Source organism: Myotis daubentonii, chromosome 1 (genome assembly GCF_963259705.1).
Source record: "Myotis daubentonii chromosome 1, mMyoDau2.1, whole genome shotgun sequence".
NCBI lineage: Eukaryota > Metazoa > Chordata > Mammalia > Chiroptera > Vespertilionidae > Myotis > Myotis daubentonii.
The window spans coordinates 169142962-169170687 of NC_081840.1; the positions used below are offsets into that span (position 1 = coordinate 169142962).

Genomic DNA, 27726 nt, shown 5'->3' on the forward strand with positions numbered 1-27726 from the left:
TGATTACTGGTGCATGTAGCGTCTCGGATTGCGAGAGAGATGTCCAACTGCTGGTTTATGCCCGACATCTCCTGAGGGGTCCCAGATTGTGAGAGGACGCAGACCAGGCTGAGGGACTACCCCCAACCCCTGCACGAATTCTGTGCACCACGTCTGTAGTAACTTTATAAGCCATTAGAAGCCAAATTAAAGAAATGGTGGTAAGTCGTATTTTTTAAAGTTACAAAGAAAAGTGTAGGTATAAGCTTTTTGGCAAGTCTGTACTTTAATTGAAGTGTATGGCCATGTTTTAATAACTGCTATGCATGGTGAGGAAAGGAGAAACGGGGGCTGGAAAGAGGAAAGAAAGAGGCTATGAGAGGCAGAGCAGGGTAGCATGCATGTCACGCAAAGTGGAAGAATAAAGTTACCAAGTGATTCAACTTTGAGTTTCTCAATTACACTGCATCTTTGAAGCAATGGTTACTATTTGGGGGAGGTAATGGTGAATAATAACCAGAAACACAAATCTATTTTTAAAAATCAGCTAAAACACAAATCAACTAAATTATCCTTCTCCTTTAAGAAGAAAAGGAATTTCTTTCGTCATACCGTATCACAATAATAATATAAAAGGACTTAGTATGCCCAGAGTCCAACAAAATCTCATAAGAAGAATTAACGTGAATACCTTTAGAATATGTCTGGGTATCTGGAACTCTCTCGTTCCTTTTTTAGAGGTGAATGCATTCATGAGTTAAAGTAGACTTATGACAAACTCAATAAAGTTGACTTTCCAAATCACAGTGAATAAATAAAAGGCACAGCTTTCCTGACTCCACATTAGAATTTAAATCTAAACAAAAAGTGAAAAATATAAATGCGGTGTAAAGCGGTGTTCCGGGGCTGAGCGCCAAGCTTCCTCGTCCACATAAGAATGATGCCAGTTCTGTAATCTACGATCTCTTTTGCTTTTTAGTCAAAGAGTTTTAGCATTTTCTTTCACCACCAGGATTAAAATTTAGACACACCAGGAAGAAAAAAAACTCTACCTAGAATACGTAGTCACTTTAGAAAGTGTGGCTACATGGCTACCACTATGTACTAGTAAAACCTGAGGGGTTGCAGGTGGGTGAGGTCCACTCTTAGATGGTTCTTCCAGAGAACTGTCAAACCTAAGTTTTCAGAAGTAAAATAAACAAGGCAAAGGAAATATTAATGAACAGTGCAGGTATTTATCATCTATACTACCTTTTAAATGTACACTGCCTTTGTTTTTGGAAACTGCTAGTTTTTCTTTTTTAACTTCATATCTGTATAATGTTAAAACCAAAACTAACACCCTCACCACTACCAAATACAAACTGTTTTCCCCCACAATTTTTTAACATGGTTACTTCCATCTGATAAAAGATTATGACTACAGGGGAAGAAAGGTGGATGGGAATTCCCATACACTATGTATTTTGCATCCATCAGGGAAACTTCGACTCTAAGAAATTAGGTTGTCCAATATCATATACTTAATAGGGTCAGATGGAATTTAAGTCAGATGGAATTTGTACCCGACCTGTCTGTACCATTTATACCCCAAAAAACTTGCCAGCATTGTGGGGCAGCTGCCTGAATAGTGCACCACTAAAAGCAACTACAGATTTCCTTCCAAGTCAGAATGTTGTGTTTGTAGAACTGGAATTATATGGATGTTGTTTGTTTTGCTGTAAATAAAGTATTTTATCAAGTCACACAAATTGTTTGCCTGCAATTGTGTTACTCTTAGTATTTTTCACTTTGTTTTTCTTTTGAATGCCAGAATTAAATTTTAGGAGAACTATTACCAAGTATGAAAAATATGAAAATTCAGTGTGAGGTTTGAAAGAAGAAAGCACTTTGGGAAGAAAAAAATGAACTGGAAATACACAATATTACCCATTATTAACAAATAAAAAACCTGTGGATAAAAAATAGAATGGGTCAGTCATGTCAAATGAAAAATGTGACAATAATAAAAGGAGAGGTTATGTTCCCATTTTTATTTGGCAACGATCAGACCTTTACCAGTGTTGAAAAAACTGTAGACAACTTAAGTAAAATGTTGTGGTAGAACTAAAATATCACTTAAGAGGCACAGCAGAAAAAGTTAAAAGGGATCAGAAAACCTGGCTCTCAGGCCAAATTCAGCCGCCACCTGGCTTCGCATGTCCTGGGATCTAGGAGTGATTTTCATATTTTAAGATGGTTTAAATAAAAAGATTTCATGGCACATGAAAATATATGAAATTCAAATGTGAGCATCCATAAGTAAAGTTTTATGGAACACAGTCAAGTTCATTCATGCCCCTACGTCTATAGCTACTTTCATGCCACGCGCAGAGCTGAGGAATTGCGATAGAATTTATGGTTCCCAAAACCTAATAAATTTACTATCTGGATCTTCACAGAAAAAGTGTGCTGACCTCTGCCCTAGGGAATAACATCTCCACACAGCTAGCAGAGTACACTTTTAACAATACAAATCTGATCTTGTCTGTTGCTTAGACCTTCCAGCACAGTTCCGAGGACAACTGTGATTGTGGGTTACCTGTTATTGTCTCCAGCCACATCTTACAGAGCTCTGCCTCTCCCTCTGGCCTGCTCCTTCCACCTGGTCTCCATTTCTTCTTAAACAGGCCAAGCCTCTTCCCACGTGAAGCCTCTGCACAGTCTACTACATCTCGCTTTCTACACCCATCTCTACCACACCTTCACTGGGCTAATTCCCAAGTGTCCTTCTGGCCTCAGTTTAAATGTCACCTCAGAAAGGCCTCCCCATTTCCCCAAATCCCCGTAGGTTGCCCATGTCATACACTTTCAGACAACCCTGTACATTCCCCCCCCCCGCCCCCGAATGTTATGCTTGTAATTATACAATTTGTGTGGTTATCTGTTTCAATCTGGACTCCCTCACTAGACCAGAAGCTCTCTGAGGTCAGGGACCACCATGTCTACAGTATAAACTAAGTGTTACAAAGTGCTTACCACAAAGCAAACGATAAAGAAGTGTCTTTTGAATCAATGCATAAATGAAATTTATTATTTTTAAGTACAGAACTTAGCATATACATATATCTCTTTTTCTTTAGGTGGATTTGCTTGCTTACTTACTTACTTACGTATTTATTTATTTAAACTTACTGGGGTGACATTAGTTCCCGAAACTATACAGGCAACTCAATGAAACATCATCTGCACACTGCATCGTGCATCCAATGCCCCAAGCAAAGTCTTTTTACATCCCCATTTCCCCCCCTCCCACTTTGCCCACCTCCACCTACTCCAACTCCCTACCCTCTCATATCACCACACTGTTGTCTGTGTCTATGTGTTTTATATATATACTAGAGTGCGGTGAACAAAAATTTGTGCACTCGGGGGGGTCCCTCAGCCCAGCCTATGCCCTCTTGCAGTAAGGGACCCCTCGGGGGATGTCCACCTGCTGGCTTAGGCCTGCTCCCTGGGGGATTGGGCCTAAGCTGCAGTCGGACGTCCTTAGTGGTGCTGAGGAGGCGGAAGAGGCTCCCGCCACCACTGCTGTGATGGCAGCCGTCAGCCTGGCTTGTGGCTGAGCAGAGCTCCCCCTGTGGGAGCGCACTGACCACCAAGGGGCAGCTCCTGCATTGAGCGTCTGACCCCTGGTGGTAAGTGTGCATCATAGTGACCAGTCATTCCCAGTCGTTCTGCTGTTAGGGTCAATTTGCATATTACCTTTGTACTATATAGGATAGAGGCCTGGTGCATAGATGGGGACCGGCTGGTTTGCCCTGAAGGGTGTCCTGGATCAGGGTGGGGGTCAGTGCCTGGCCAGCCTGGGTGAGGGGCTGAGAGCCATTTTCAGGCTTGCCACACCTCCTTTAGGGTGGAGGACTCCACTGGGGTGCCTGGCCAGCCTGAGTGAGGGGCTGATGGCCATTTTCAGGCTGGCCACACCCCCATCAGGGTGGGGGTCCCCATTGGGGTGATAGCCAGCCTAGGTGAGGGGTTGATGGCTGTTTTCAGGCTAGTCACCCCCCCTTCAGAGTGGGGGTCCCTGCTGGGGTGCCTGGCCAGCCTGGGTGAGGCGCTGAGGGCCGTTTTCAGGCTGGCCATGCCCTCCGGCGACCCAAGCTCCCAGCCTCTCCTTTTTTTCTTTTTTTGGGATTTATTTATCTTCTATAATTGAAACTTTGTAGCCTTGAGCAGAGCCCAGTGCCGGCCAGGGCAGGCAGGAAGCTTGGCTTCGTCCATCGCTGGCGCAACCCAAGCCTCCTGCTCGCTCCAGCTCCATGGCCGCTGCCATCTTTGTGACCAAGTGATGGAGTAATGGTTAATTTGGATATTACTCTTTTATTAGATAGGATTTTGTTTTGCTTAATCCTTTCACCTATTTGTACCTTCTAGAGCAGTGGTTCTCAACCTTCCAAATGCTGCGACCCTTTAATAGAGTTCCTCATGTTGTGGTGACCCCCAACCATAAAATTATTTTCGTTGCTACTTCATAACTGTAATTTTGCTACTGTTATGAATCGTAATGTAAATATCTGATATGTAGGATGTATTTTCATTATTACAAATTGAACATAATTAAAGCATAGTGATTAATCACAAAAACAGTATGTAAATATATATGTTTTTTCTGATGGTCTTAGGCGACCCCTGTGAAAGGGTCGTTCGACCCCCAAAGGGGTCGCGACCCACAGGTTGAGAACTGCTGTTCTAGAGACTGTATCGCAATTCAGGTTAAATGGTTTGCTGCCTAAGAAGGGACACATCATCGACCTCAAGGAAACAACCAGAATTCCAAAAACACCACTAAAATGTCCTGTATGATATAAAGAATTATCAATAATCTAGGAAAAAGAAAATGCAGTTATAAAGAATTATCAATGTCTACATTATTATTACACAACTAGAGGCCCGGTGCATGAAATTTGTGCACGGGAGGGGGAGGGGGCGTCCCTCAGCCTGGCCTGTACCCTCTCCAATCCGGGACCCCTCGGGACTGCTGGCTCCTAACCGCTCACCTGCCTGCCAGCCTGATCCCCCTAATTGTTCTCCCCTGATGGTCTGATCCCCTAACTGCTCTCCCCTGCCAGCCTGATCCTCCTAACTGCTCTCCCCTGTCTACCTGATCGCCTCTAACCACCTCTGCCTCAGCCTTGCCACCATGGCTTTGTCCGGAAGGACGTCCGAAAGGTTGTCTGGAAGATGTTCAATCTAATTAGCACATTACCCTTTTATTAGTATAGATGCCACCTTGTCCTAAAAATGCAGGTTGTTAGCAGGTTTTCCTATAGTGGAAGGGGAGCCCACAGTAACATCCTGGGTTCTGACCAGGGCTTATGCACTCGTGCTTTATCTCAGCAGATGAGATTCCTAGAAGACTCTTGAATGTACCTTGAACATTTCTATTGATTTTGTCAAATCATCCTCCAAAAATGCTGAACTACTTTAAACTCTCATCAGCAACCATTCATGTGCCCTCTGTCCTACTTTGATGCCAATATCATTCCCCCTAAAAGCTTCCCTCCCCTCAGTCGGGACTGCTTGGCACTTGAACCAACCTCACTGTTCAGCCTGGGAATTGATTTCCCAAAAGAGAATTATGGAGGAGGAAAAATAGTTTTCCTCTACCCTTCTGAGTTCTTAGAGGAGGCCCTTGTAATGAAAGACAGATTACAAAGAAGAAAACAAAAGTTCATTAACATGTGTACCTCGTGTATACGTGGGAGATCCCAGGGAAAAATAAATAACTCCCCAAGGTGGCTTAGAATCCAGATTTAAATACCTTCTTCCTAGGGGGGGAGAACCAAGATGGCGGCATAGGTTAACCCCGGAGTTTGCTGCTTTGAACAACTACTTCAAAAGTGAAACTAAAACACGGAACGGACATCACCCAGAACCACAGGAACGCTGGCTGAGTGGAAGTCCTACAACTAGGAGGAAAGAGAAACGCACACGGACACTCAGAGGAGGCGCAGTGCTGAAGTCAAATTCTGAGGTGCGGAGTGCGCGGAGCGGGCTGGCGGCGGAGGGCGCGGTTGTTGTTTTCAATCGGGAGGGAGTCGCAGACTCTGAGCACCAGATCCGGGCGAGTCTTTAGGGACCCAGACTCAAACGGGAGAAGCGGGACTGTCTGGCTTCGGTCAGAGCGAGTGCAGCTTTCTCTCCGAGCTTTGCAGGGGGTGCTGGGACCCAGAGAGGCAGAGCCCCTTGGGACAGGACTGAGAGCCGCCATAACTGCTCTCTCCGGCCCACCCTGTTGATCCTGTGCGACCCGCCCCGCCCAAGCCCTGCACAGAGGCATTTGCCGGATAGCCTCAGGCAAAGGCTAGATTAGCACCTCCCTAGAGGACAGAAGTTCTCTCACTGCTGACACAGCTGATTCTCATAGCCACTCGGCCTGGAGGTCAAACCCTCCCTGGAATTAGCTACAACAATCAAGATTTAGCTATAAGACTGTGAACAAAGACCACTAGGGGGTGCACCAAGGAAGCATAACAAAATGCGGAGACAAAGAAACAGGACAAAATTGTCAATGGAAGATATAGAGTTCAGAACCACACTTTTAAGGTCTCTCAAGAACTGTCTAGAAGCTGCCGATAAACTTAATGAGATCTACACGAAAACTAATAAGACCCTCGATCTTATATTGGGGAACCAACTAGAAATTAAGCATACACGGACTGAAATAACGAATATTATACAGACGCCCGACAGCAGACCAGAGGAGCGCAAGAATCAAGTCAATGATTTGAAATGCGAGGAAGCAAAAAACATCCAACCGGAAAAGCAAAATGAAAAAAGAATCCAAAAATGCGAGGATAGTGTAAGGAGCCTCTGGGACAGCTTCAAGCGTACCAACATCAGAATTATAGGGGTGCCAGAAGATGAGAGAGAGCAAGATATTGAAAACCTATTTGAAGAAATAATGACAGAAAACTTCCCCCACCTGGTGAAAGAAATGGACTTACAGGTCCAAGAAGCGCGGAGAACCCCAAACAAAAGGAATCCAAAGAGGACCACACCAAGACACATCATAATTAAAATGCCAAGAGCAAAAGATAAAGAGAGAATCTTAAAAACAGCAAGAGAAAGAAACTCAGTTACCTACAAGGGAATACCCATACGACTGTCAGCTGATTTCTCAACAGAAACTTTGCAGGCCAGAAGGGAGTGGCAAGAAATATTCAAAGTGATGAATACCAAGAACCTACAACCAAGATTACTTTATCCAGCAAAGCTATCATTCAGAATTGAAGGTCAGATAAAGAGCTTCACAGATAAGGAAAAGCTAAAGGAGTTCATCACCACCAAACCAGGATTATATGAAATGCTGAAAGGTATCCTTTAAGAAGAGGAAGAGGAAGAAAAAGGTAAAGATACAAATTATGAACAACAAATATGCATCTATCAACAAGTGAATCTAAGAATCAAGTGAATAAATAATCTGATGAACAGAATGAACTGGTGATTATAATAGAATCAGGGACATAGAAAGGGAATGGACTGACTATTCTTGGCGGGGAAAGGGGTGTGGGAGATGTGGGAAGAGACTGGACAAAAATCGTGCACCTATGGATGAGGACAGTGGGTGGGGAGTGAGGGCGGAGGGTGGGGCGGGAACTGGGAGGAGGGGAGTTATGGGGGGGAAAAAAAGAGGAACAAATGTAATAATCTGAACAATAAAGATTTAATTAAAAAATAAATAAATAAATAAATAAATACCTTCTTCCTAGGGAAAGGGGACGGGATATGGAGGCCTCTTAGAGGAGAGTACATGATTTTTTGGAAAGATGAATGGGGGTGGGGAGAGATAGTTTGTAACAAAGTTTGGGTGTGATGTCAACTTCTAGTCTCCTGTCCTGTGACAGGAGTCAGTCTTCACTGGCTGATGAAACTTTTCCCATCGAGGGAACCTATGACATTTAAGCTCCTTTTTGGGGGTCCAGTTTTAGGCAGATCAGGAGACTTCAGTGAAAACCTCTCCTTGCATTTGCTGTTTTTCAAGCATCTGCAGCTGAAGATCATCAATATAATAACACAGCATATGTTGGGATGGCATGTTCTCTGACCTTCAGAATAAACCAACAAAAGCTTGTTTCCTCTCTTAGATGATTTGCCACAGTAGCGTTATTCTGGAGACAGTATTCTGACCAGACCTTCCTGGGAGTGGTCATAACATACCCTGTGCTTGTATAAAGGTGTGGGCCATACCACTAAATAAATCAGGGTCAGTTTTCTCATCTTGTCGAAAGGGAGATAAAGTTATGATAGTTTATCTGCCTTTCCACGGGTTTCCTGTGGGTTTGTGTCTCTGCTGTGGCCCTGGTGGACGCAGCGCTGCCGTGACCGTGGGGCTTGGGGCTGCTGGGTGCCAGGCCCCACTGCAGGCTTGTGTCTCTGCTCCTCCAGCTGACTGCAGCAGCAACGAAGCAGGCCCAGAGGCCCTCCGTGGGCAGGATGGGCAGAACACCTGTGTCGTCGCCATGGCAACGACACAAGCATCCCAGCCCAGCCGCCGCCATCTTTGTCAAGGAGTGACAATCAATTTGCATATGCCCTCCTTATTGGCTGTGGGCATCACCATCTTTGTTGCAGAGTGATGGCTAATTTGCATATTGCTCTTTTATTATATAGGACTAGAGGCCCAATGCACGAAATTCATGCGCGGGATGGGGGGGGAGGGTCCCCTCAGCCCAGCCTGCACCCTCTCCAATCCAGGACCCATCGAGGGAATTCTGACTGCCAGTTTAGGTCCAATCCTAAACCGGCAGTCGGACATCCCTCTCACAATCCTGGACCACTGACGCCTAACTACTCACCTGCCTGCTGTCCTGGTCGCCCCTAACTGCTACCCTGCCAGCCTGATCACCCCTAACTGCCTCTGCCTGCCAGCCAAATTGCCTCCAACTTCCGCCCTTGCCAACCTGGTTGCCCCCAACTGCACCCCCCGCCAGCCTGGTCGCCCCAAGCAGCCTTCTGCTCGATCATTTGGTCGCACCTCACTGCCCCACCTGCCAGCCTGGTCGCCCCACACAGCCTGCTGCTTGGTTGTTTGGTTGTCCCTCACTAACTCCTCTGCCAGCCTGGTCATCCCACGCAGCCTGTTCGGTCATCCGTTCAGTTGCGACGGTCACTTGGGCTTTTATATAGATAGATAGATGAGAACAGGTAAGAAAAGGGAGTTGAAGTTGAGTCTGCTAACTCCTCCAGGAACTATGTTGACTGAAAAAATGAGAGCTACTTGAGAATAAAGCTCATGTAACTCATGAAACTCCTTCAAAAGCCAGATTTCCAATTTCTAAACAAATGCACTTGGGAGATTTCCCACATGTGACACACTTATCACCTATTCCTTTGCTTAGCCAATCTTTAAAAATACTAGGCTTAAGAAAATCTTACCTCATTTAATATGGAACAGACATTAATATCGACTCTCATTCCCTAACATTTATTCTTTTTAGGGTTGGAGGAAGCTCTGATAAGTAGCACCTCTGCAGCAGGCAGACTTTTTGCTTTGTCTATTACATAAGTGAGCTTTCATTTCTCACCAGAGAAGTATGCAGGCTTTCTCCTTCCCAGATACGTCTGGAGATTTGGGCTTGCAGCCTTTTGGCCTGTGTTTCTCAGGAAAAATGAACAAAGAACTATTTTTGCATTATCTTTCACTACAACTGTGTCTTTCTTTGCTTTTCAGTGGAGAACCATGTGAGCAATCTGTCCAGGTTAAAAGCAGCATGAAGTTGCCCATCTCACTACCTTACTGTCCTGACCACTCTGCAGGGCCAGCGAGAGGAACTGTCCTTCCCTTCAGCTCCACAGTCCCAACAACAGTCAGATAGCAACATCCTTCTGCTGTGTACTCCATCTCCTCCCTTTTTCTCAGAGGCCTCAATTAGTCTATCTCCATTTCCCTTGCATTTTCCATCTCTCTTTCTCCACTGCATGCTTTGCCTCTCTATTCAAAAATGCTCTAGTTTATCTTAAAAACAAAAGAGCAGAACTGCCATTGCCTTCTACTTCCCTATTCTGCCTAACATCCAAACTCCATTAAAGAGTAGTTTACTCATGTAGTCTCCATTTCCTCACCTGTGTGCCACTCTTCAACTTCAATCCCCAACCTCTAAAAAACCATATTCTTGCTGAGGTCACTAATGGCTTCTTTGTGGCTAAATTCAATGGCATTTTCTTTTTATTGTGGTAAAAAAATACATACAACAAAAATGTTCCATCTTAACCATTAACCATTATTATTAGTAGTATTCACATTGTTGTACAACAAATCTCCAGAACTTTTTCATCTTGCAAATCTAAAACTCTATACCCATTAAACGACCAGGCCGATGTTGGGGGGGGGGGGGGGGGAATGGAGGCAGTTGGGGGTGACCAGGCTGGCAGGGAGGAGGGGCAGTTGGGGATGATCAGGCTGGCAGGCGAGCAGTTAGGAGTCCCAGATTGTGAGAGAGATGTCTGACTGCCGGTTTCGGCCTCATCTCTGGCAGTCGGACATTCCCTGAGGGGTCCCAGATTGGAGAGGGTGCAGGCTGGGCTGAGGGGACTTCCCCCCACTTGCATGAATTTCTTGCACTGGGCCTCTAGTAAACATCATAAAACAATCAAACAGTGTGACTTATTACATCCCCACATGGCAAGTTTTTCATTAGAGGAGAAATTCAGAAACCTTAAAAAATGTCTTTTATAGTAGGTAAAGCAGAAAAACAATAAAACTGTCCTTGGTGTTTTCACTCTTCCATAAAGCAAACATTCATACAGTAACCCTGCTCAACAGAGAGTGGAATATAGCAGGGTCATAGCTGCATTCTAAACTTTTGGGAGTCATTGGCACAGAAAAGCTATTTATTTCAGCCAAGGAAACCTTTAATCATCTGGAAAAATGAGTATCTTCCACTGGCTTCCTGACAATAAATACAGTGAGTGTGTTCACCTGCAACTATAATTTCCCTTCTAGAAAATAAACTGAACGAAACAGTAGCTGTAAATTTATGGCACTCTTAATCACAAGCTAATTGATTGATTTCAATAGCTTTTGTTTCTTTAGCAGTCTAAAATTATTTGAACCTGCTAGTTCTACATTTATTATGCATGGCATCTTGAAGAGAATTTAAAAATCAGCAAGCAGGGGCATCCTTGCTCTGTACAGATGGGAGCAGAGAACGCTGACTGGCAGAGGTTAAAGATCATGAAGTAAATTATCAAACATGAAAATACCACCCAAAATGAGGTTTATCTTTTGTGAGATTAAAGAAAAAGGACTGACTCAAAGGGATTCTTTTTCTTGGAGTTTTCCACTTTACTGAAGCAAGGAAAAGAGGGAAACAAAAGTGAGATTTCTGAAGGAAGTGGAACTTAGTATTTGTGCTGGAGTAAGAGTTTGTTCCTGGTTGATATATCCCATTTTCTTCACTATCAAATGCTGCCTTAACTCTGGCATGCTTTTCGGATGTTGCTTTCCCTCATTATTTCACCATTATTAACTGTCCAGTCTTAACATTATGTGAACTCTTAAGTCATCTATACTATTCCTTGATCTCTTCAGGAAAAATGTAATATGGGTTCTAAAGATAAAAAAAATAAGCATATATTATACTATGCCTATCTAAAATACCTATCTAATGTAAAGATTTTAAGGTATATCAACTTAAAAATCACATGGAACAATGCCTTGATAATAGCCTGACACCCTCAGTAACTTTGCAGGGTACTTCCCACTAACCCTAGTGGCCCTCACTTTGCATCACCAATTTTTTCCCTGGATCATTCCTGTAAGTGATTTCAGCAATTTCTAGCAATTAGGAAGAGCTTTTCTATGGGCAAAAATCTGCCATTTTATAGTATTACCATAAGCCTAATGTTATCCAAAGAATTTATGTATGATAAAGGTAGATTTTCAGATTCAGAATAAAAGGATTATTCAATAAACAATATTGAGTCAATCTGTTACCTATTTGAAAATATAAATGAATCTGTCTGAATGCCACTGTGAGTCCAAGTGTCTTAAAGCCACCATAGCACCTCATGCAATAGCAAGAGTGTCCTGCCAATGTTAAAGAAGAAAAGCCAAGGGCTACATACATACTCTTTAACTGATATTTTGGGTCATGTATCCTGAGTTCTGCCGTTCAGTCACACCCTGAATTCACTGATTCATTCAACAATATTAGTTGAACTGCCCCTTCATACCAGGCATTCTCACATACTCTATGCCCACTTTAACTCCCTGCCCTCATGGAGCTTACAGCCTAGTGCCCGCTTTCTTCGAACAGACCATGAGCCCATCATAGTTTCCATCCTGCTTACCCATCACAACCAGAAATGCAATCCCCTTGAGTGACCCATCATTCCTGGACTCTAATTTCTTCACTGTTTTGTGCATCTCCTAATCTGATCAATTTCCCATTCCTCTTAGCCCTGAAAAACTCTCTATCATTCTACATCTTCCTTGCAGTTCCTTCAAAGATTCCTTTTCTCCCACATCACACACATTTATAAACCCGGAGGTTTCTAACGTTATGAGTCATCTTTGACTCTTTAAAATCCCAAGTCCATTGAGGCTTCTGTCATCAGACTATCCCACTCACTAGCTACATATGCATGCATTTTCTTGCCACTACCTCACCTATTTGCTTTAGCTCCCGGCTCACTGCCTTTCTCTTTACTCAATTCCAATCATCTATCTTGATGACTTTGATGTTATCACGTTGAATCACTGAATAGCCCGACTACTAAATTATTTGACTTCTTCACCTCAACCATAATTCCTAGGTTATCTTAATTCTGCAATTCCTCAGCCACGAACTCCCGAATTCATAACCTTTACTTTCTTATCAACAAGTATAACATGTCTAAGATCTGGATTTTAAGAACCTTCTTTTTATTTCTAATTCCTCTGCCTCTTGAATCTTAGTTTTTTTACTGTAATGAATTGAATTTTACCAATTTTATGGACTGGATTAAGTCTTACCAAATTCACCGACTCAGCAATATTCCATTATCTACCTCACAACCCCCGGTATTTCCACACTCCTGCAAAATACAAACCCATCCAAATCTCTACATCTCCATTAGTACCTCCCCCGCCTAACCCACTATTTTTTCTTGCCTGAACTAAGGGAATACATAGAACTACTCTCTTGTTTTCATTATTTCTCCCATACATCAATTTTCCATAGTATTCAGAGTGATGTTTTAAAAACATACACAAGATGTTATTCCCATTATTAAAATCCTATATTTGGCTTCCTATTTAATTGGGACAAGAATCTGAATCCCTTAAAACAACCTACAAGGCAATTATTGGATTTATTTTTATGTGTTATGTATAATATGTCTATATGTAATAAACATGAAGAGAGACCACTGCTAATCTATGAGGCCTGAGACAAAAGGAGAATGTTTGGGGAAGAAGAAGACATGGCTATGAATTTAGGTCCAGGAACTAGCCCATATTAATATTAACAGCTAAAATCAATTACTCATATAACTTCTCTGACCAGAAATAGCTTAATTATTCCATGGTTTTTCAGTTGATTTTATTAGGATTATTGATGTAATTGTCAGAGATTAATGCCAAGGATTAAACATAATATGTGCCAGATGAGATTTTCCTAGAGCTAGTGTGGAATAGAACTATGGCTTGCCTTATAATTTTAGGAGCCATATTATACAACTAACTCATATTGGGTTTATTTTCTTCTAAAATCCATAATTTTTTTAAAAAAATTGTTTTTGCTAACTTTATCTCCCCCTCCCCTTATGTCCCACAAAAGTTAGAATGATTTGATACAAACTACATATAACCATATCAAACTTTTCTTTTTCTTTCACTTTCTCTGTTTTTAAAAACTAGATCTGGTCCACTGTCCTAGACTTCCAATATACTGGTAATGGAATATGTATGCTATTCCTTCCTGCCTCAGGATACCCACAAATGTGGGCAGTAAGCGCCAGGGCTCCTCAGCCAAGTCACTGACTGAACCTTTAAACAATATCCTTTGGCTACATTTCCTCAACCTGATATGAATCTACACCTGCCGTCATTAGCCTCATTTCATTTATAAATTCGATTAGACTTAAGAGCCTTTCTTTGGTAACTTGCTAAAATTAGCACTTCCCCCAATCTATCCAAAATGTGTTAATAAAGTTGGATGTGATTTGTTTCTGTTTCTAGGTCTTGGTCATTCTGTCATCTGTTCTTAGTGCTCCCTAGCCGTGCTTCTAAGAATGCCTTCTAAACTTTTTTCCAGGTGACCTCAAATTCAAGTTAAACTTTTTCTCTCTTTGAAAACCAGTATTATATTTACCTGTTCCCAGTCTTCTATTTTCTTTCCCATTCTCCGGGATTGTTTCTTTCTCTCTCTTTCCCTCTCTCTCCTCTCTCCTCTCTCCTCTCTCCTCTCTCCTCTCTCCTCTCTTCTCTCTCTCTCTCTCTCTCTCTCTCTCTCTCTCTCTCTCTCTCTCTCTCAATGCACATAATGTTACATAGCAAATCTCACTTGTAATTTCTCTAAATCATTGAGAAAAACAGACTATGGAGAGTTAATTTCAAAAAACTTTCTATTTGGGGCTTCAATTCCCTCCAGAATGTAAATAAAGCAAAGTCTTTTCAGTTTTGGGTGATTTTTATTTGCTTAGTTAGAGCTTTCAACAATGAACATTTATCAATTTCATAACAACCCTGGACATCACTTTAGTGTATTAATTTTTATCTCTTAAATTAATGTTATCTGGTTGTTTTATTTTTCACATTTAAATGTGTTTTGTTTTTTGGGTTTTTTTGCAGGTGTGGATATACATTTTCTAACATTCATGGGTATTACTTCAATTTCCCTGCTAAGAGATTTGCTGATTTTAATGAGATGTTTGACTACAGTGCTCTATGCAAATGCTCAGTTTGAGTCTAAAAGTGTTGCTTCTTTGTATTAAAACCTCAAATTCAGCCCTAACCGGTTTGGCTCAGTGGATAGAGCGTCAGCCTGCAGACTGAAGAGTCCCAGGTTCGATTCTGGTCAAGGGCATATATATACCTTGGTCGCAGGCACATCCGTAGTAGGGGGTGTGCAGGGGGCAGCTGATTGATGTTTCTAACTCTCTATCCCTCTCCCTTCCTCTCTGTAAAAAAATCAATAAAATATATATTTTTTAAAAAAAAACCCTTGGGGGGATAAAATGGACACATATGTAATACCCTTTGTAATACTTTAAGCAATAAAAATAAATAAATAAATAAATAAATAAATAAATGCCAAAAAAAATAAATAATAAAAAAATAAAAAACCCTCAAATTTACCCACTATCTAAGCAGTGATATACAACTACTTGAAGCCATTAAAATCTTTCAGAAATATTCTCAAACACTTTTTTTCTTATGAACTACTTAGGATATTGGGATAAAAAATTCAAGTATGTCAAGACAAAATAAATGTGTGCCACTAACTCAGAAATTGCTGAAGTATCATCCTAGTTTTAACACAGTCTTCTGGTTAAAGAAATAAATACAGACATTTCAGGAGTAATTAATTAGGTGCATCTGGGAAATGAACACCCATCAATAAAATTGGACATAGAAGAGGCACCCAGCATACAGTTGTTAATAGATATAAAAAGAGAGAAATACAAAAGAGGAGACATGGACAGCTGAGAATGCTTTTAAGATTAATGTAATTTGAAGTAGTTCTTTAATTTGACTAAGAAAAATGAAGATGCCAAAATATACACACCTGTCATAGGTTTTATACTATATTATGTAATATTTCCATTTTTTTATAAAAATCTTAACATTAGAACACATTTTCACAAATATAAAGGTAGAAAAACTTGAGTTTCTGAAACTTTCAATGTGGTTGAAGTAGTAAAATTGAATAGTGGCAAAAAGTAGAAAATTAAGCCTTCCATCACGGTAAAAATTGCCTAATATCAGTGTTCCTAATTCATTTTAAGTTGTGATTTTCTTTTGAATTTAAAAAAGTAAACTGCAGGAGGTGCCTTCAATATTGAGTTCTAGTCAAGCAGGAGAGTTCCTTTTATTTTCTGGTTTAATTCAATAAAATAATTTTGTTGTGTTATTTCTCTCTCTAGAGGTAAAGTGGACAGAATTTATCCAAACAGCATTATAAAAGAAGTGTTACTGACCTGATAAGAAAAACTTCTAGGAAACTTAGTGCCTATTCTGGACTATGAAAGTCAATTTTTGCATATTACAAACACAGATCTTTGTGAAAAAATCTTTATGTGATAGTATTCCCAGTTTAATTTGAGAAACGTACATGAGCATTTACATAATTAAGCAGAGAATTAAACAACTGCTGTGTGAAAATATATATGGTAAATAGGAACTATGTTTCTTGCTTCAATAATTTTAAAGTACTACTCTCATAAGGAAGTAAAGTGTAGTAATTATTTATGTTCAGTAGATGGCGACCTCTACATTATAGTCACAAAACCAGCTTTTGCATAGTATAATCTACCAGAAAAAAAATGAAAGGAGGTAAATTACAAATATTCCATATTTCACAATAGACAAAATTATTACTTGGTTATATACCCATTTTTATTTTGGCTTGTGGGTTTTTTTCCAGGTTTGTGAACATACTATGCAGGAATGTGCTATATAATATCAGCTAAGAGATTCTATTTGGCTGATATTGTTTTATTTTTAAAAATTAGACTATGCACCCTGGACAGTTTGGCTCAGTGGATAGAACATCGGCCCATGGACTAAAGGGTTCTGAGTTCGATTCCAGTCAAAGGCACATACCTCGGCTGCAGACTTGATCCCTGGCTCTGGTCGGAGCATGTGAGGAAGGCAACCATGTCTCTCTCTTACATTAATGTTTCTGTCTCTCCTCCTCCCTTCCACACTGTCTAAAAATCAATGGGAAAATATCCTCAGGTGAGGATTAACAAAAATAAATAAATAAAATTAGACTATTCTGTGAAAGGATTGGTGTTCTTTGTTTCGGGACAAATTCAATTGTTAAATTCTTACCTCATGAAAATATGTAAGAATATGAGACTAGGGAATGATTTGTGATTTCTTTGCATAGCTTATAAAGGATAGTAATTTTAGGTAACTTACTCAAATGGTATGAGTCTTAATTAGGGTATGCAACAAGAGCGCAATACATTTGTAAAACACAGCAATAACAAAGACATGGCACAGGTCAGCAAACTGTGTCTTCATTCACTTATCTTATGTGGGTTGTATGTTATTTGTGAACAGCCACAAATTTTTAAAAACTTACTGTAAAAAGAGTATGTTTAGAAATATTTATGTAGTTTCTGTTCAAGAAGTCACTTAAGATCTGTTCTGATAGCCTTCAGTTAGAAATCATACAGGCATTATTTAGTGCTATGGGATAGCCTGTAAGAGGATATTTTTTCCCCATAACTGTTTCAGTTTTGTGTAATGTAACTGGTGACTGGATTAGAACCATTTTTCTACTGAAAGGAAAGGCAGTCACTTCTCCCTTGATGAGTATTTTAAATCTTTGAAAATTGCAAATCCGTATCATATGAAAAATCAGAAACTATCATTTTTTCTTTCACAATATATGTAGAACCTATCATTTCTTAAACAAGATTTAAAAGACATAAAAAGTATGTTTTCATCATGATAATATACATTTTTGCTAAATAAAAATTCTACCATATACTTATTTATATAGACCTATCTAAGCATGAAAAAATTTAATCTAATCTGCTTATTAGATAAATATTTTCCTATGTAGTAAAAACTCTTAAAAGGGTGAGATAAAAAAAAATCACCATTTAATTTAAAATAAATTGTATGATGCTTGACAATGATGTATTTTATTTTAAATATATTTTTATTTATTTCAGAGAGGAAGGAAGAGGGAGAGAAACATCAATGATGAGAGTGAATCATTAATCGTCTGCCTCCTACACACCCCCTATTCGGGATCGAGCCTGCAACCCGGGCATGTGCCCTTGACCGGAATCAAACCTGGGACCCTTCAGTCCCCAGGCTGACGCTCTACCCACTGGCTAGGGCATAATGTATTTTACAAACATGTTTTTTAACCCTCACCTGAGAATATGTTTTATTTTTTATTTTATTGACTTTTTTAAAGACAGAGGGAGAAAGGAAAACATCGATATGAAAGAGAAATATCCATCAGTTGCCTCCATTACACACCCTGACTGGAGACTGAACAGGGCCGAAGTATATGTTTTTAAAAGAATTATCTTTTAATGAATTTTTTTAAGGCCTCCCATAATTCTCTATGCTGGTAAGCCATATATTATTAATTAGCTTTCCATTATTAGTAGGTTACTAATAATACGGCTGTTGTAAAATAGACTCAATTTCAAACATTTCCTTGAAATGATAAAATTATCTGTATTGGTTTATCCAATCAGAGCACTAAACTTCTCATATACTTGTTTCTAAAATGAGTCATGTATTGTCTCCTCTCAGGAGTCACTGGGCTATTCATGTTGAAAGAGACAAAAAACACAAAGAAAGATGAATCCAAAAACAAAATTTCATTTAATTTTTTAAAAAGTCTTCCATGACTATTTAACAAACAGATACCATCAGGGGAAATGTGTCAACGTTTGGCAATTAGGTTGCACAAAGCACAACAATTCTCCTTTTAAACAACGTAGGTATTATTCCACTTTACTTTCAGTGTAGATATTAATGTGTTGGCATTTTAATGAAAATTTGACTTTATACGGAATTTATATTCAACTAAAAGTTGTATATACTGTGCTGTAAACAAGTTCCTTTAAATTCAACAATTAAGGGATTGGAGAAATATGCAATTATGCACCAGTAGAGCCATTTTTTAGTGCTAACTAGTGCCCAATATGGTGGGATAACTAAAATCCTTGTGGTCAAAGAGCTTATATACTCAGGTTAGGGAGACAAATACCTGCCCCCAAAGTAAGAAAAGAGGCACCAGAGCAGAGGAACAAAGCTTCCAACTAAGTCCAAGTCAGTGATTCTACTTAAGGAAAACTTGTTTTACATGCTAATCCACCAAACGGAGTATTAGTATGGAAAGGCAGCTGGAGTTATGAACTGAATTGTGTGCAATGCCCCACCTCCCAATTCATATGCTGAAAGCCTAACCCCAATGTGACAGTATGTTGAGAGAGGGCCTCAAAGGAGGTAATTAAAGGTAACTGAGGTCATAGCAGTAGGCCTCTAATCCAGTAAGGCTGCTGTCCTTGTACAAAAAGGCAGACACCAGAGCTCTTCTGTGTGCACAGAGGAAAGGCCACGTGAGGACACGGAGAGGGAAGGTGGCCATCTGCAAGCCAGACAGGCCTCACACAGCACCTCTGCTAACATCTTAATCTTGGACTTCTACCTTCTAGAACTGTGAGAAAATGAATTTCTGTTGTGTAAGCCACCAAATCTGTGGTGTCTTGTTATGGCAGCCTGAGCTTATACAGTACATTTCTAATTTAAGTAGTTCACCAGAGATGACTCTTACAATCCTAACACCCACTTTCAAACTGAATTTATATTTTTATATATTCATATATTATCCTATACAATAAAAGGCTAATATGCAAATTGACCAACCGGCAGAATGACCGGTTGCTATGATGCACACTGACCTCCAGGGGGCAGACATTCAACGCAGGAGCTGCCCGCTGGTGGTCAGTGTGCTCCCACAGGGGGAGCACCGCTCAGCCAGAAGCCGGGATCATGGCTGGTGAGCACAGCAGCGATGGCAGGAGCCTCTCCCAACTCCGCAGCAGCGCTAAGGATGTTTGACTGACGGCTTAGGCTCCCCACAGCCTAAGCTATCGGTTGGACATCCCCTGAGGGCTCCCGGACTGTGAGAAGGCACAAGCTGGGCTGAGGGACCCCCCCCCCCACGTGCACAAATTTCATGCACCGGGCCTCTAGTATTTATATATACATTTCTAATAAATTTCCATTTATATACATGGAATTATACATTTAATGTACAGAGCTTTACTTGCATAACTATAGTTGCATCCAGAAAGAAATACCATGCATATTAGAATGCCTTTTCTTCCCAGTTTATACTATTAGACAAATATCCATAAACAAATTAGAAAAGGAGGTGCCAAAAAAGGGTGAAAATAATATAGTATATAACTTCAGAAGTGAAAAGATTTCTACTGTTGAGGGTGGTGCACTGTGGGTGACAGTGTGTGGTTGGCATTTTAGGAAGGAACAAGGAAACCTTTGGAAGAGGGAGCATTCCCACTCAGTGCCGTTCTCAGTGTCACACCACTGGCATTTGATTCAGAGCATTATATTTAGCATCCCTAGTCCCTCAGGAGCACTCTCCTGGCCTCATCATATCTGTGTTATCTACACGTTCTCAACGGCTACTCAGCATCAGCATCTCTTCCCAGAGAACTAGAGGTAAACTTTAAAGGATGTGAAGAAAACAGCAGAGATGCTCAAATAAAATGTATTAAGTGACGATTAAATGACTAATACACTTGATTCTAAAATGCTGCATATGGAAAATTATAACATACAAAATTATAATAATTTATTAGGTGCTGCCTTCCAGTTACAAGTGATCATTACATTTACTCAGAGTAAATCCTAATGTTTTATTTTAAAGCTTCCCATTTCACTGACTCATTCATATAGCCCTGACTCTATTTGATTTCTAAATACCTTTACATACTCATTACTCCAGGATACTTCTGATGCAATCAACAAATATGTTTTCCTTTTGACTTCATATAACTTTCAGGCTGACTTACCTGATATCATCTCTTTCACTTATTTCCCTAAATGGTGTTTGCGATCTGAGTTGAAGATTTAAGGAGAAGGAACAGGTAACCAAGACAGAGTAAATGATGAGAAGATGAAGACAAGAACCACACTGAAGAGAACCCACGCAATCCAGGTCCCAATGGGGATCTAAAAGGTTATGATTCTGTTGCAGATCAGGTTCTCCAGAAAGCAAAATCAGGACAGAGTTCAGCATGGAGGGTGCTTATTAAATACCCGTAGGGAATGGAAAAGAGAAAACGTTGGATACAGCGGTTCTCAACCTGTGGGTCGCGACCCCTTTGGGGGTCAAACGGCCCTTTCACAGGGGTCATCTAAGACCATCGGAAAACACATATATAATTACATATTGTTTTTGTGATTAATCACTATGCTTTAATTATGTTCAATTTGTAACAATGAAATTGAGGGTCACCACAACATGAGGAACTGTATTAAAGGGTCGTGGCATTAGGAAGGTTGAGAACCACTGATAGAATGACCCTTCTAATTTGTCCCTACCTGGGTGGAAATGACCACGCTATTTTTGTTGTTGTTTTTTTAATTATTAGTTACGGTATTATGCCGGGGTCCAGCCCCAGCAGGTCCAGGGGTCCCCAAAGGTGTGGACGGAGTCGGCGAAGAAGGAATGACACGGAGACAGCGTTCAGTTGATCAGCAGCCTAGCCAGGATCTCCAGCCAAGTTCTGGTCTTGATCTCCTGAGAGGTTCTGCTTAGGATCTCCAGCCAGGTTCTGTCCAGGTTCTCCAGGCAGGTCCAGTCACCAGGTTCTAGTCAGGCTCTCCTGCCAATCTCCGCAGTCAGGTTCAGTCCAGGATCCCCTGCCATGCTCTCTCACCAGGCTCCGCCTCCAGGCTCCGAGGCCAGTCCCTGTCCAGGATCCTCCGGCATGCTCTCGCCAGCGAAGTTCTTCTGTCCCTAGAGAACGTTCTGTGTAGGTTCTGTGCCTAGGCTCTGTCTCTCTTGGTCCTGTCTTCCAAGCCCTGTGTCCTTAGTTCTGTGTTCTGAGTTCTGTGTCGCTGTCTTGTTGCATCTGTATTTATACCAGTTGATTCAATCCTATCAATCTCTATTACAAAGGTTAGGGCGTTTCTTATCTCCATTCCAGGGAGTAAAGATTATGTAGCTTAAGCATGATTGTTTGTAGTTAAATTGATTAACTGCCCGCCTGGCACTTAGTTAAGGAGTTTCATCCCCTCCCTAACTTCAGGGAAAAATCCCTACCTGGGGATTCAACCTTTCTCGGAGAGGTGACCTTGGTTAAAACACAGCGCCAAGAAGGTGAGCAAACATATTAAGAACCGTATGCCATATATGCCAGGTCCCTTGAAACAGCAAGGATGGACCGGCTCCCGGCAGTATTACAAATGTGTCCTCATCCCCCCCATTAACCCCCAACCCCCACTCCCACCCCCCCGCCCCGCACACTCATGCTCCCATCCCCCTGTTGTCCATGTCCATTGGTTTGGCTTATATACATGTATACAAGTCCTTCGGTTGATCTCTTCCCCTTACCTTCCCTTACCCCTGCCCTCCCCTACTTTCCTTCTGGGGGTTGATAGCCTGATTGCTGTTTCTCAGTCTTTGGGTCTGTCCCTTTTCATCAGTTTATGTTGTTCTCTATAATCCACAAATGAGTGAGATCATGTGGTATTTATCTTTCTCTGACTGGCTTATTTCACTTAGCATAATGCTCTCCAGTTCCATCCATGACGTTGCAAATGGTAAGAGTTCCTTCCTTTTTAGAGCAACATAGTATTCCATCGTGTAGATGTACCACAGTTTTCTAATCCATTCATCTGCTGATGGGCACTTAGGCTGTTTCCAAATCTTAGCTATGGTGAATTGTGCTGCTATGAACATAGTGGTGCATATATCCTTTCTGATTGGCGTTTCTGGTTTCTTGGGATATACTCCTAGTAGTGGGATCACTGGGGGAAATGACCAGGCTTTTAACCTCCTTCTCTCTCCAATCAGGTCACTGCTGTTGGACAGCTCCACGAAGGCTCCAGTATTGCAGGAGGTGCTATGTGAAGGTGCTGACCCTGGAAGACTATCATACCCCTTACTCACCCAGCAGGAGTGGTGTCAAATCCTCAACTGAAGCAGTATCTGCATCACAGTGTCCACCACTGATTCTAACCTCATATTTTAAAGTGGAAACTCAGGGGCAGAAAGGAGTCAGTCAGTTGCAAATCTGAGTCTAAAACCCTGAACTTATCACTCCCTGTTTTTTGGGGTTTTTTTTTCCCACTATTCTAACCAGAAAATTATAAAATAAATGTGACTGTCTATTTTGGAAAGGAAGTATTTATTTGGTTTAAGGAATATTCTTTAATGGCACAAACAAAATGTATGTGTCCAAACAATTGTAGGAAAGTTTATAAAAAGTATTAATTGTCTGCCCTAACCGGTTTGGCTTGGTGGATAGAGTCTCGGCCTGTAGACCCAAGGGTCCCAGGTTTGATTCCAGTCAAGGGCACATACCTCAGTTGCTGGCTCCTCCCCAGCCCAGACCCTGGTCGGGGCTTATGCAGGAGGCAACCAATTGATGGGTTTCTCTCACATCGATATTTCTCTCTGTCTCTCTCTCTCTCTTCCAATCTCTCTAAAAATCAATGGAAAAATATCCTCAGGTGAGCATAAAATAAAAAAAGAGAGTACTAATTGTCAAGTTCATCATTTAATTATGAATATAGCATTATACATCAAATTTCTATACATGAATGTTTTGTTTTCAAATGGCTTTTTGTACACTTCTGTTCCCTACATACATATTACCAACATATACTGTATTAAATGCCTGCTTTTTCTAGGTCTTCAATGGATCTCAATGGGAAAAGCATTAAAATGATTACTATGTTCAGGGCTGACACTACCAAGGTGAGTGTATGTAGTTTATTTGGCAAATTGGTTGATCTGCTTGATTCTTCATTTTCTAATTTTACTCGAAAGTGCCTGGATATGATAATAAGACAACTTCCAATTTCAAAATAAGTAAAAATAAAATGCCATGGTTAGGAATGAGAATACAAATTCTTTTCTTATGTGCATAAATATCATGTTTTCATATTATGCTTCCTCTCATATGCCGCATTTTGGGCACACTGTTCTTTATGTTTATACATTGACCCCCAAGACATCACATGACTGACCCCTTTTTCTGTCTCAGGTGATGGCACTAAGGTGATCTCCTCAGAGGCCCATACAATCTAAGTACTCCCTCCCTGCCTAAACCAAATTTCTCTTATGTTATTTTATTATCTTGGTAGCACAATTATCTCGTATTATCTTGTTCATATATTTATCTATTATTCACTACTGAATCCCAGGCACATATCAGTGCTTGGTATTTAAATATTTAATAATTACTCATGTGGAAAAATGAATGCAGACACCTCATAAATGAATGTTTATGATTTACAGAATTTTAAATACACATTAGAAACACAACAACTGCAAAATTATTTGTCTGGAGGAAATCAATTCATTCTATATTTCTGAATAAATTTGAATAAAAACAGGGACTGCTAGTATTTTAATAGTATTTCCTTAAACAAGCTTAGTTATTTTTAATCTGAATCTTCTTAAAGGACATAATGTTGCACAAAATGAATATGTTTCTGTTTCCACAAATAACGTATTTTTTGAGGTAATAAAACTACTGTATAGGAGACATTCCATCATCTGAATGTTAAAAATTTTTAAGAAAAATATGTTGAAAATTCTTAAGAGTAACTTCCCAATTTTACATTAAAAAACAAGCCTATGATAAAGAAAGTCTGTACAAGAGAGACAAACAGAAACAAGCTATACATTAGTCCACTAGTCTTACAATAATATTTTTGCAAGAAGCTTTTATAATTGTTGGCTAGTTTTTAAGCTAGGAATATAAGATGTCCCAGAAGATTAACTGAGTTTCAGAATTCAACCTCTGACAGGGTCAAGTGGAATGTCCTTTGTGATCTTGGCTAAACATTTATCCTAACACTCCAATACAGACCATTCCATTTATCTAAGTTTATACTTTCAGTGCGACATTAAAAATACTTAGTTTTTAGCTAGACAAGGTATTACATTCTTATTTTCATCTGCACCTATTTCAAGTTATAAAGTTCTATACACAATTCTCTTCTCTTGATTAGGGAAACGTTCTTTTTATTTACCTAAAAACTCTCCTAATAGTTCTTTCTCTCAATTCTGTAGTTATTCTAGAAGTTTGGTTCTTACTGAAAAATACTATGTTCACTCTACCCACACAATTAATTTTCATGAGAATTTGATTCTATCTTTTCTCAAACGTCATCTTTTGAGATCAATAAGGCATTATTAGGTATAGGAAAACCTACACCTAATTTCTTATAGAGGCCAGACACGCAGTCATAAATGGGATTGATGTCAGGATGATAAAATCACTGAAGTATATGAAGAAGAACTGAAGCAGTAAAAGAAAGACATTTTAATATTTTATGAAGTAGAGCGGAAATGAGCATAGATAAATCCTAGAATTATTTTTTAAATGCATTGAGCAGGCCAAATTTTAGATAGTAATCAATCACTAACTGAAATTAATGTTAGTTTCTCTAAATTATCAGGCAGTTGTCCTAGTCAGTGGTAACATTAAAGTAAATGAAAAAATTAAAATAGAACCTTGAATTCAGGCAAGATCCTTCAGTAATCATTTTCACACAAAGAGTAAATCTAGGTTGTGCCATAGTCTATGATACTTAAGATATGCTAAATAATGTAACAATTCTGGGGGGGGGGGGGGGGGGTTTAAATAGAGGCCTTTATCATATTCCACACTCACCTTTTATTAACCTCACAGAATTAAAAAGGTTTCCCAAATGAAACGTCATGATAAGTTTTTATTTTACCCAAGTAACATTATAACAAATCTTGGTTGGCATTGTTATCAGCTTCAAGGAAACAGAAAACAAGGTACAAAGCTAAGTTAAAAGCAACTTTATTACAATACTTTTCCAAACTTCAAAATGCATTTAGTATTGCATTTAGACCTAATAATATTATACATTATATTACAAGACAGAAAGCATTTCTGGTCAGATATTTAGCTTGAATGTACTGCAAAACAGCTTACTAGGAATGGCAGCAATACACAATAGTTTATATCACTAAGTAAAATGTTTCTCAGATATCTCAGAAAGAATCATTCATATTTCAATTCATTTTATGTTTACTCCTCTGATTTAGAAACAAAGCAAAGCTATATTTTCTATCACTTACTAGATAATGCCTAGAAGTTGTCTATATCCTAATTATATCCACCAGCTTAGAAATATTTCCTTTGGTAGAAAATATGATTTTTTTAAATTAACCAAACCAAACAAACAGTGTATATTTCCCCATTGCAAAGAGGGGCAGAAATCTCTTCTTTCCTTTTTTGGGGAGCCAAATCTGGGCTTCCTCCTCTTTATGTAGCCATCCTATATTATAATTACCTGCTTTAAAAGATACCCAAATCTATAATGAAATCTATTCTAATAAATTCTAGTTTTAACTCACAACCCACTCTGAACATTATGTAAGAATTAACTTAAAAGTAATCTGAGGAAAGGTAGTACCATAAGGAACTATTTTCCAAATTAGACAAGGACATTATTTGCTCACCCACCTCTGCTTCAAATGACTGACCCAATTCAACCTATGAAAATAACTCTTTTTCCAAGGTTACTACTCTGATAACAATGGAAACAGGTAAATCCACTAAACGGCTCTAGTTCTTTAATAGACTCTGTTGGTTTAACATCTGTGAGCTACCGACTAGCACAATACATGTTCATCCTCCTTATTTTCACAACAGCAGGAAATGGTTAGAAAAGTATAGAAAAGGTCCTATTGTTTTCTTATGGCAAATTTAATACAGATTTTGTTCTGAAGTTGGAGAAAAGAAAAAGTGAATGAAAAGGTATGTGCTGGCTGCTTGAGGGGGCAAAGCTCATAAATCACTGTACATTAAGAGCACGTGCTGAAACTTCATGGTGCCAGTCACGTAATTTTGTGTATTTGGGACTAAACACGTGAAGGGGTATCTTTTCCCTGTGGAAATAGAAAAAAAGAAGAAAGAAAAAAAGAAAAGTGATAGAAGAGTCGTAAGAAAGAGCAAGACAAAGTTTCTACACTTCGTTCATCATGCAGAAAACATGCCTTCTAAAGCTTAATTTCACAAAGCTGTGTTATTTAAGAGCAAAAGACTTTAAGTGTAGAGAGCATTTTTTAAATAAAAAAATTAACCATTAGAGCCCTCTCTTGGAAACATCCATTTTTATGCCCAAAATAAAGTGACTGCAAGATCACATGAATTCATTCACAGACTACAGTGTTAAAAAAGCACTCCAAACACACCCTTCCGCCTACTTATTTCAATACTAAATAAACTTTAGACATAAAATCCTGATAATATCTACTAATTATGAAATCTGTAAGTTGTATATTTAAGTTCCACAAAGGCACCACAGTTAAATGCTTAGCTTTTGGTTGCAAAAACAAAATGCCATACCATTACACTTGCAAATGCAAATGACAAACTGAGACCATTCATGAAAGGAAAGCATTCATTCAATTTACCAAAAAAATGGACAACTTACTTTGCCTTCTTTGTATTATCAGTTTCAGCTTCTTTCACTGAAATATAATAAGCAATATGCAATATTAGTTTGTCTTTTAAACTTTAAAATCTCTTAAGCCAGTGATCTTCAACCCGTGTGCCACAGAATTTTTAAAACATGAAATACCTGACTATTTAGTCAGGGGCACTGACCTAGATTGTCAAATAAAAAAATGATGACAGCCAACACAATAAATAGCCACCAGGTGTAAATGAATCAAAATTATACCTATTATTTTTGTCAGGTCAGCAAAAAACATACTTTTTGGTGTGCCACAGAATTTTAGTAATTAGTTTATGGGTGTCATCAGATGAAAAGGG

General features: G+C 39.7%; 1 protein-coding gene across 10 annotated transcripts in view; it reads right to left on the reverse strand.

Annotated features, from left to right (window-relative positions):
• PDLIM5 (PDZ and LIM domain 5) overlaps positions 1 to 27726 on the reverse strand; it is a 225187-nt gene that overhangs the window by 54249 nt on the left and 143212 nt on the right. For 8 of the 10 annotated variants that reach the window (XM_059665230.1, XM_059665221.1, XM_059665212.1 and 5 more), the window contains one exon: positions 27386 to 27422. In XM_059665230.1, the coding sequence (XP_059521213.1) occupies positions 27386 to 27422 (37 nt within the window). Of the gene's footprint in view, positions 1 to 25727; positions 26838 to 27385; positions 27423 to 27726 lie in introns of those variants that run through there. The other 2 variants (XM_059665246.1, XM_059665237.1) reach the window with 1 other exon arrangement.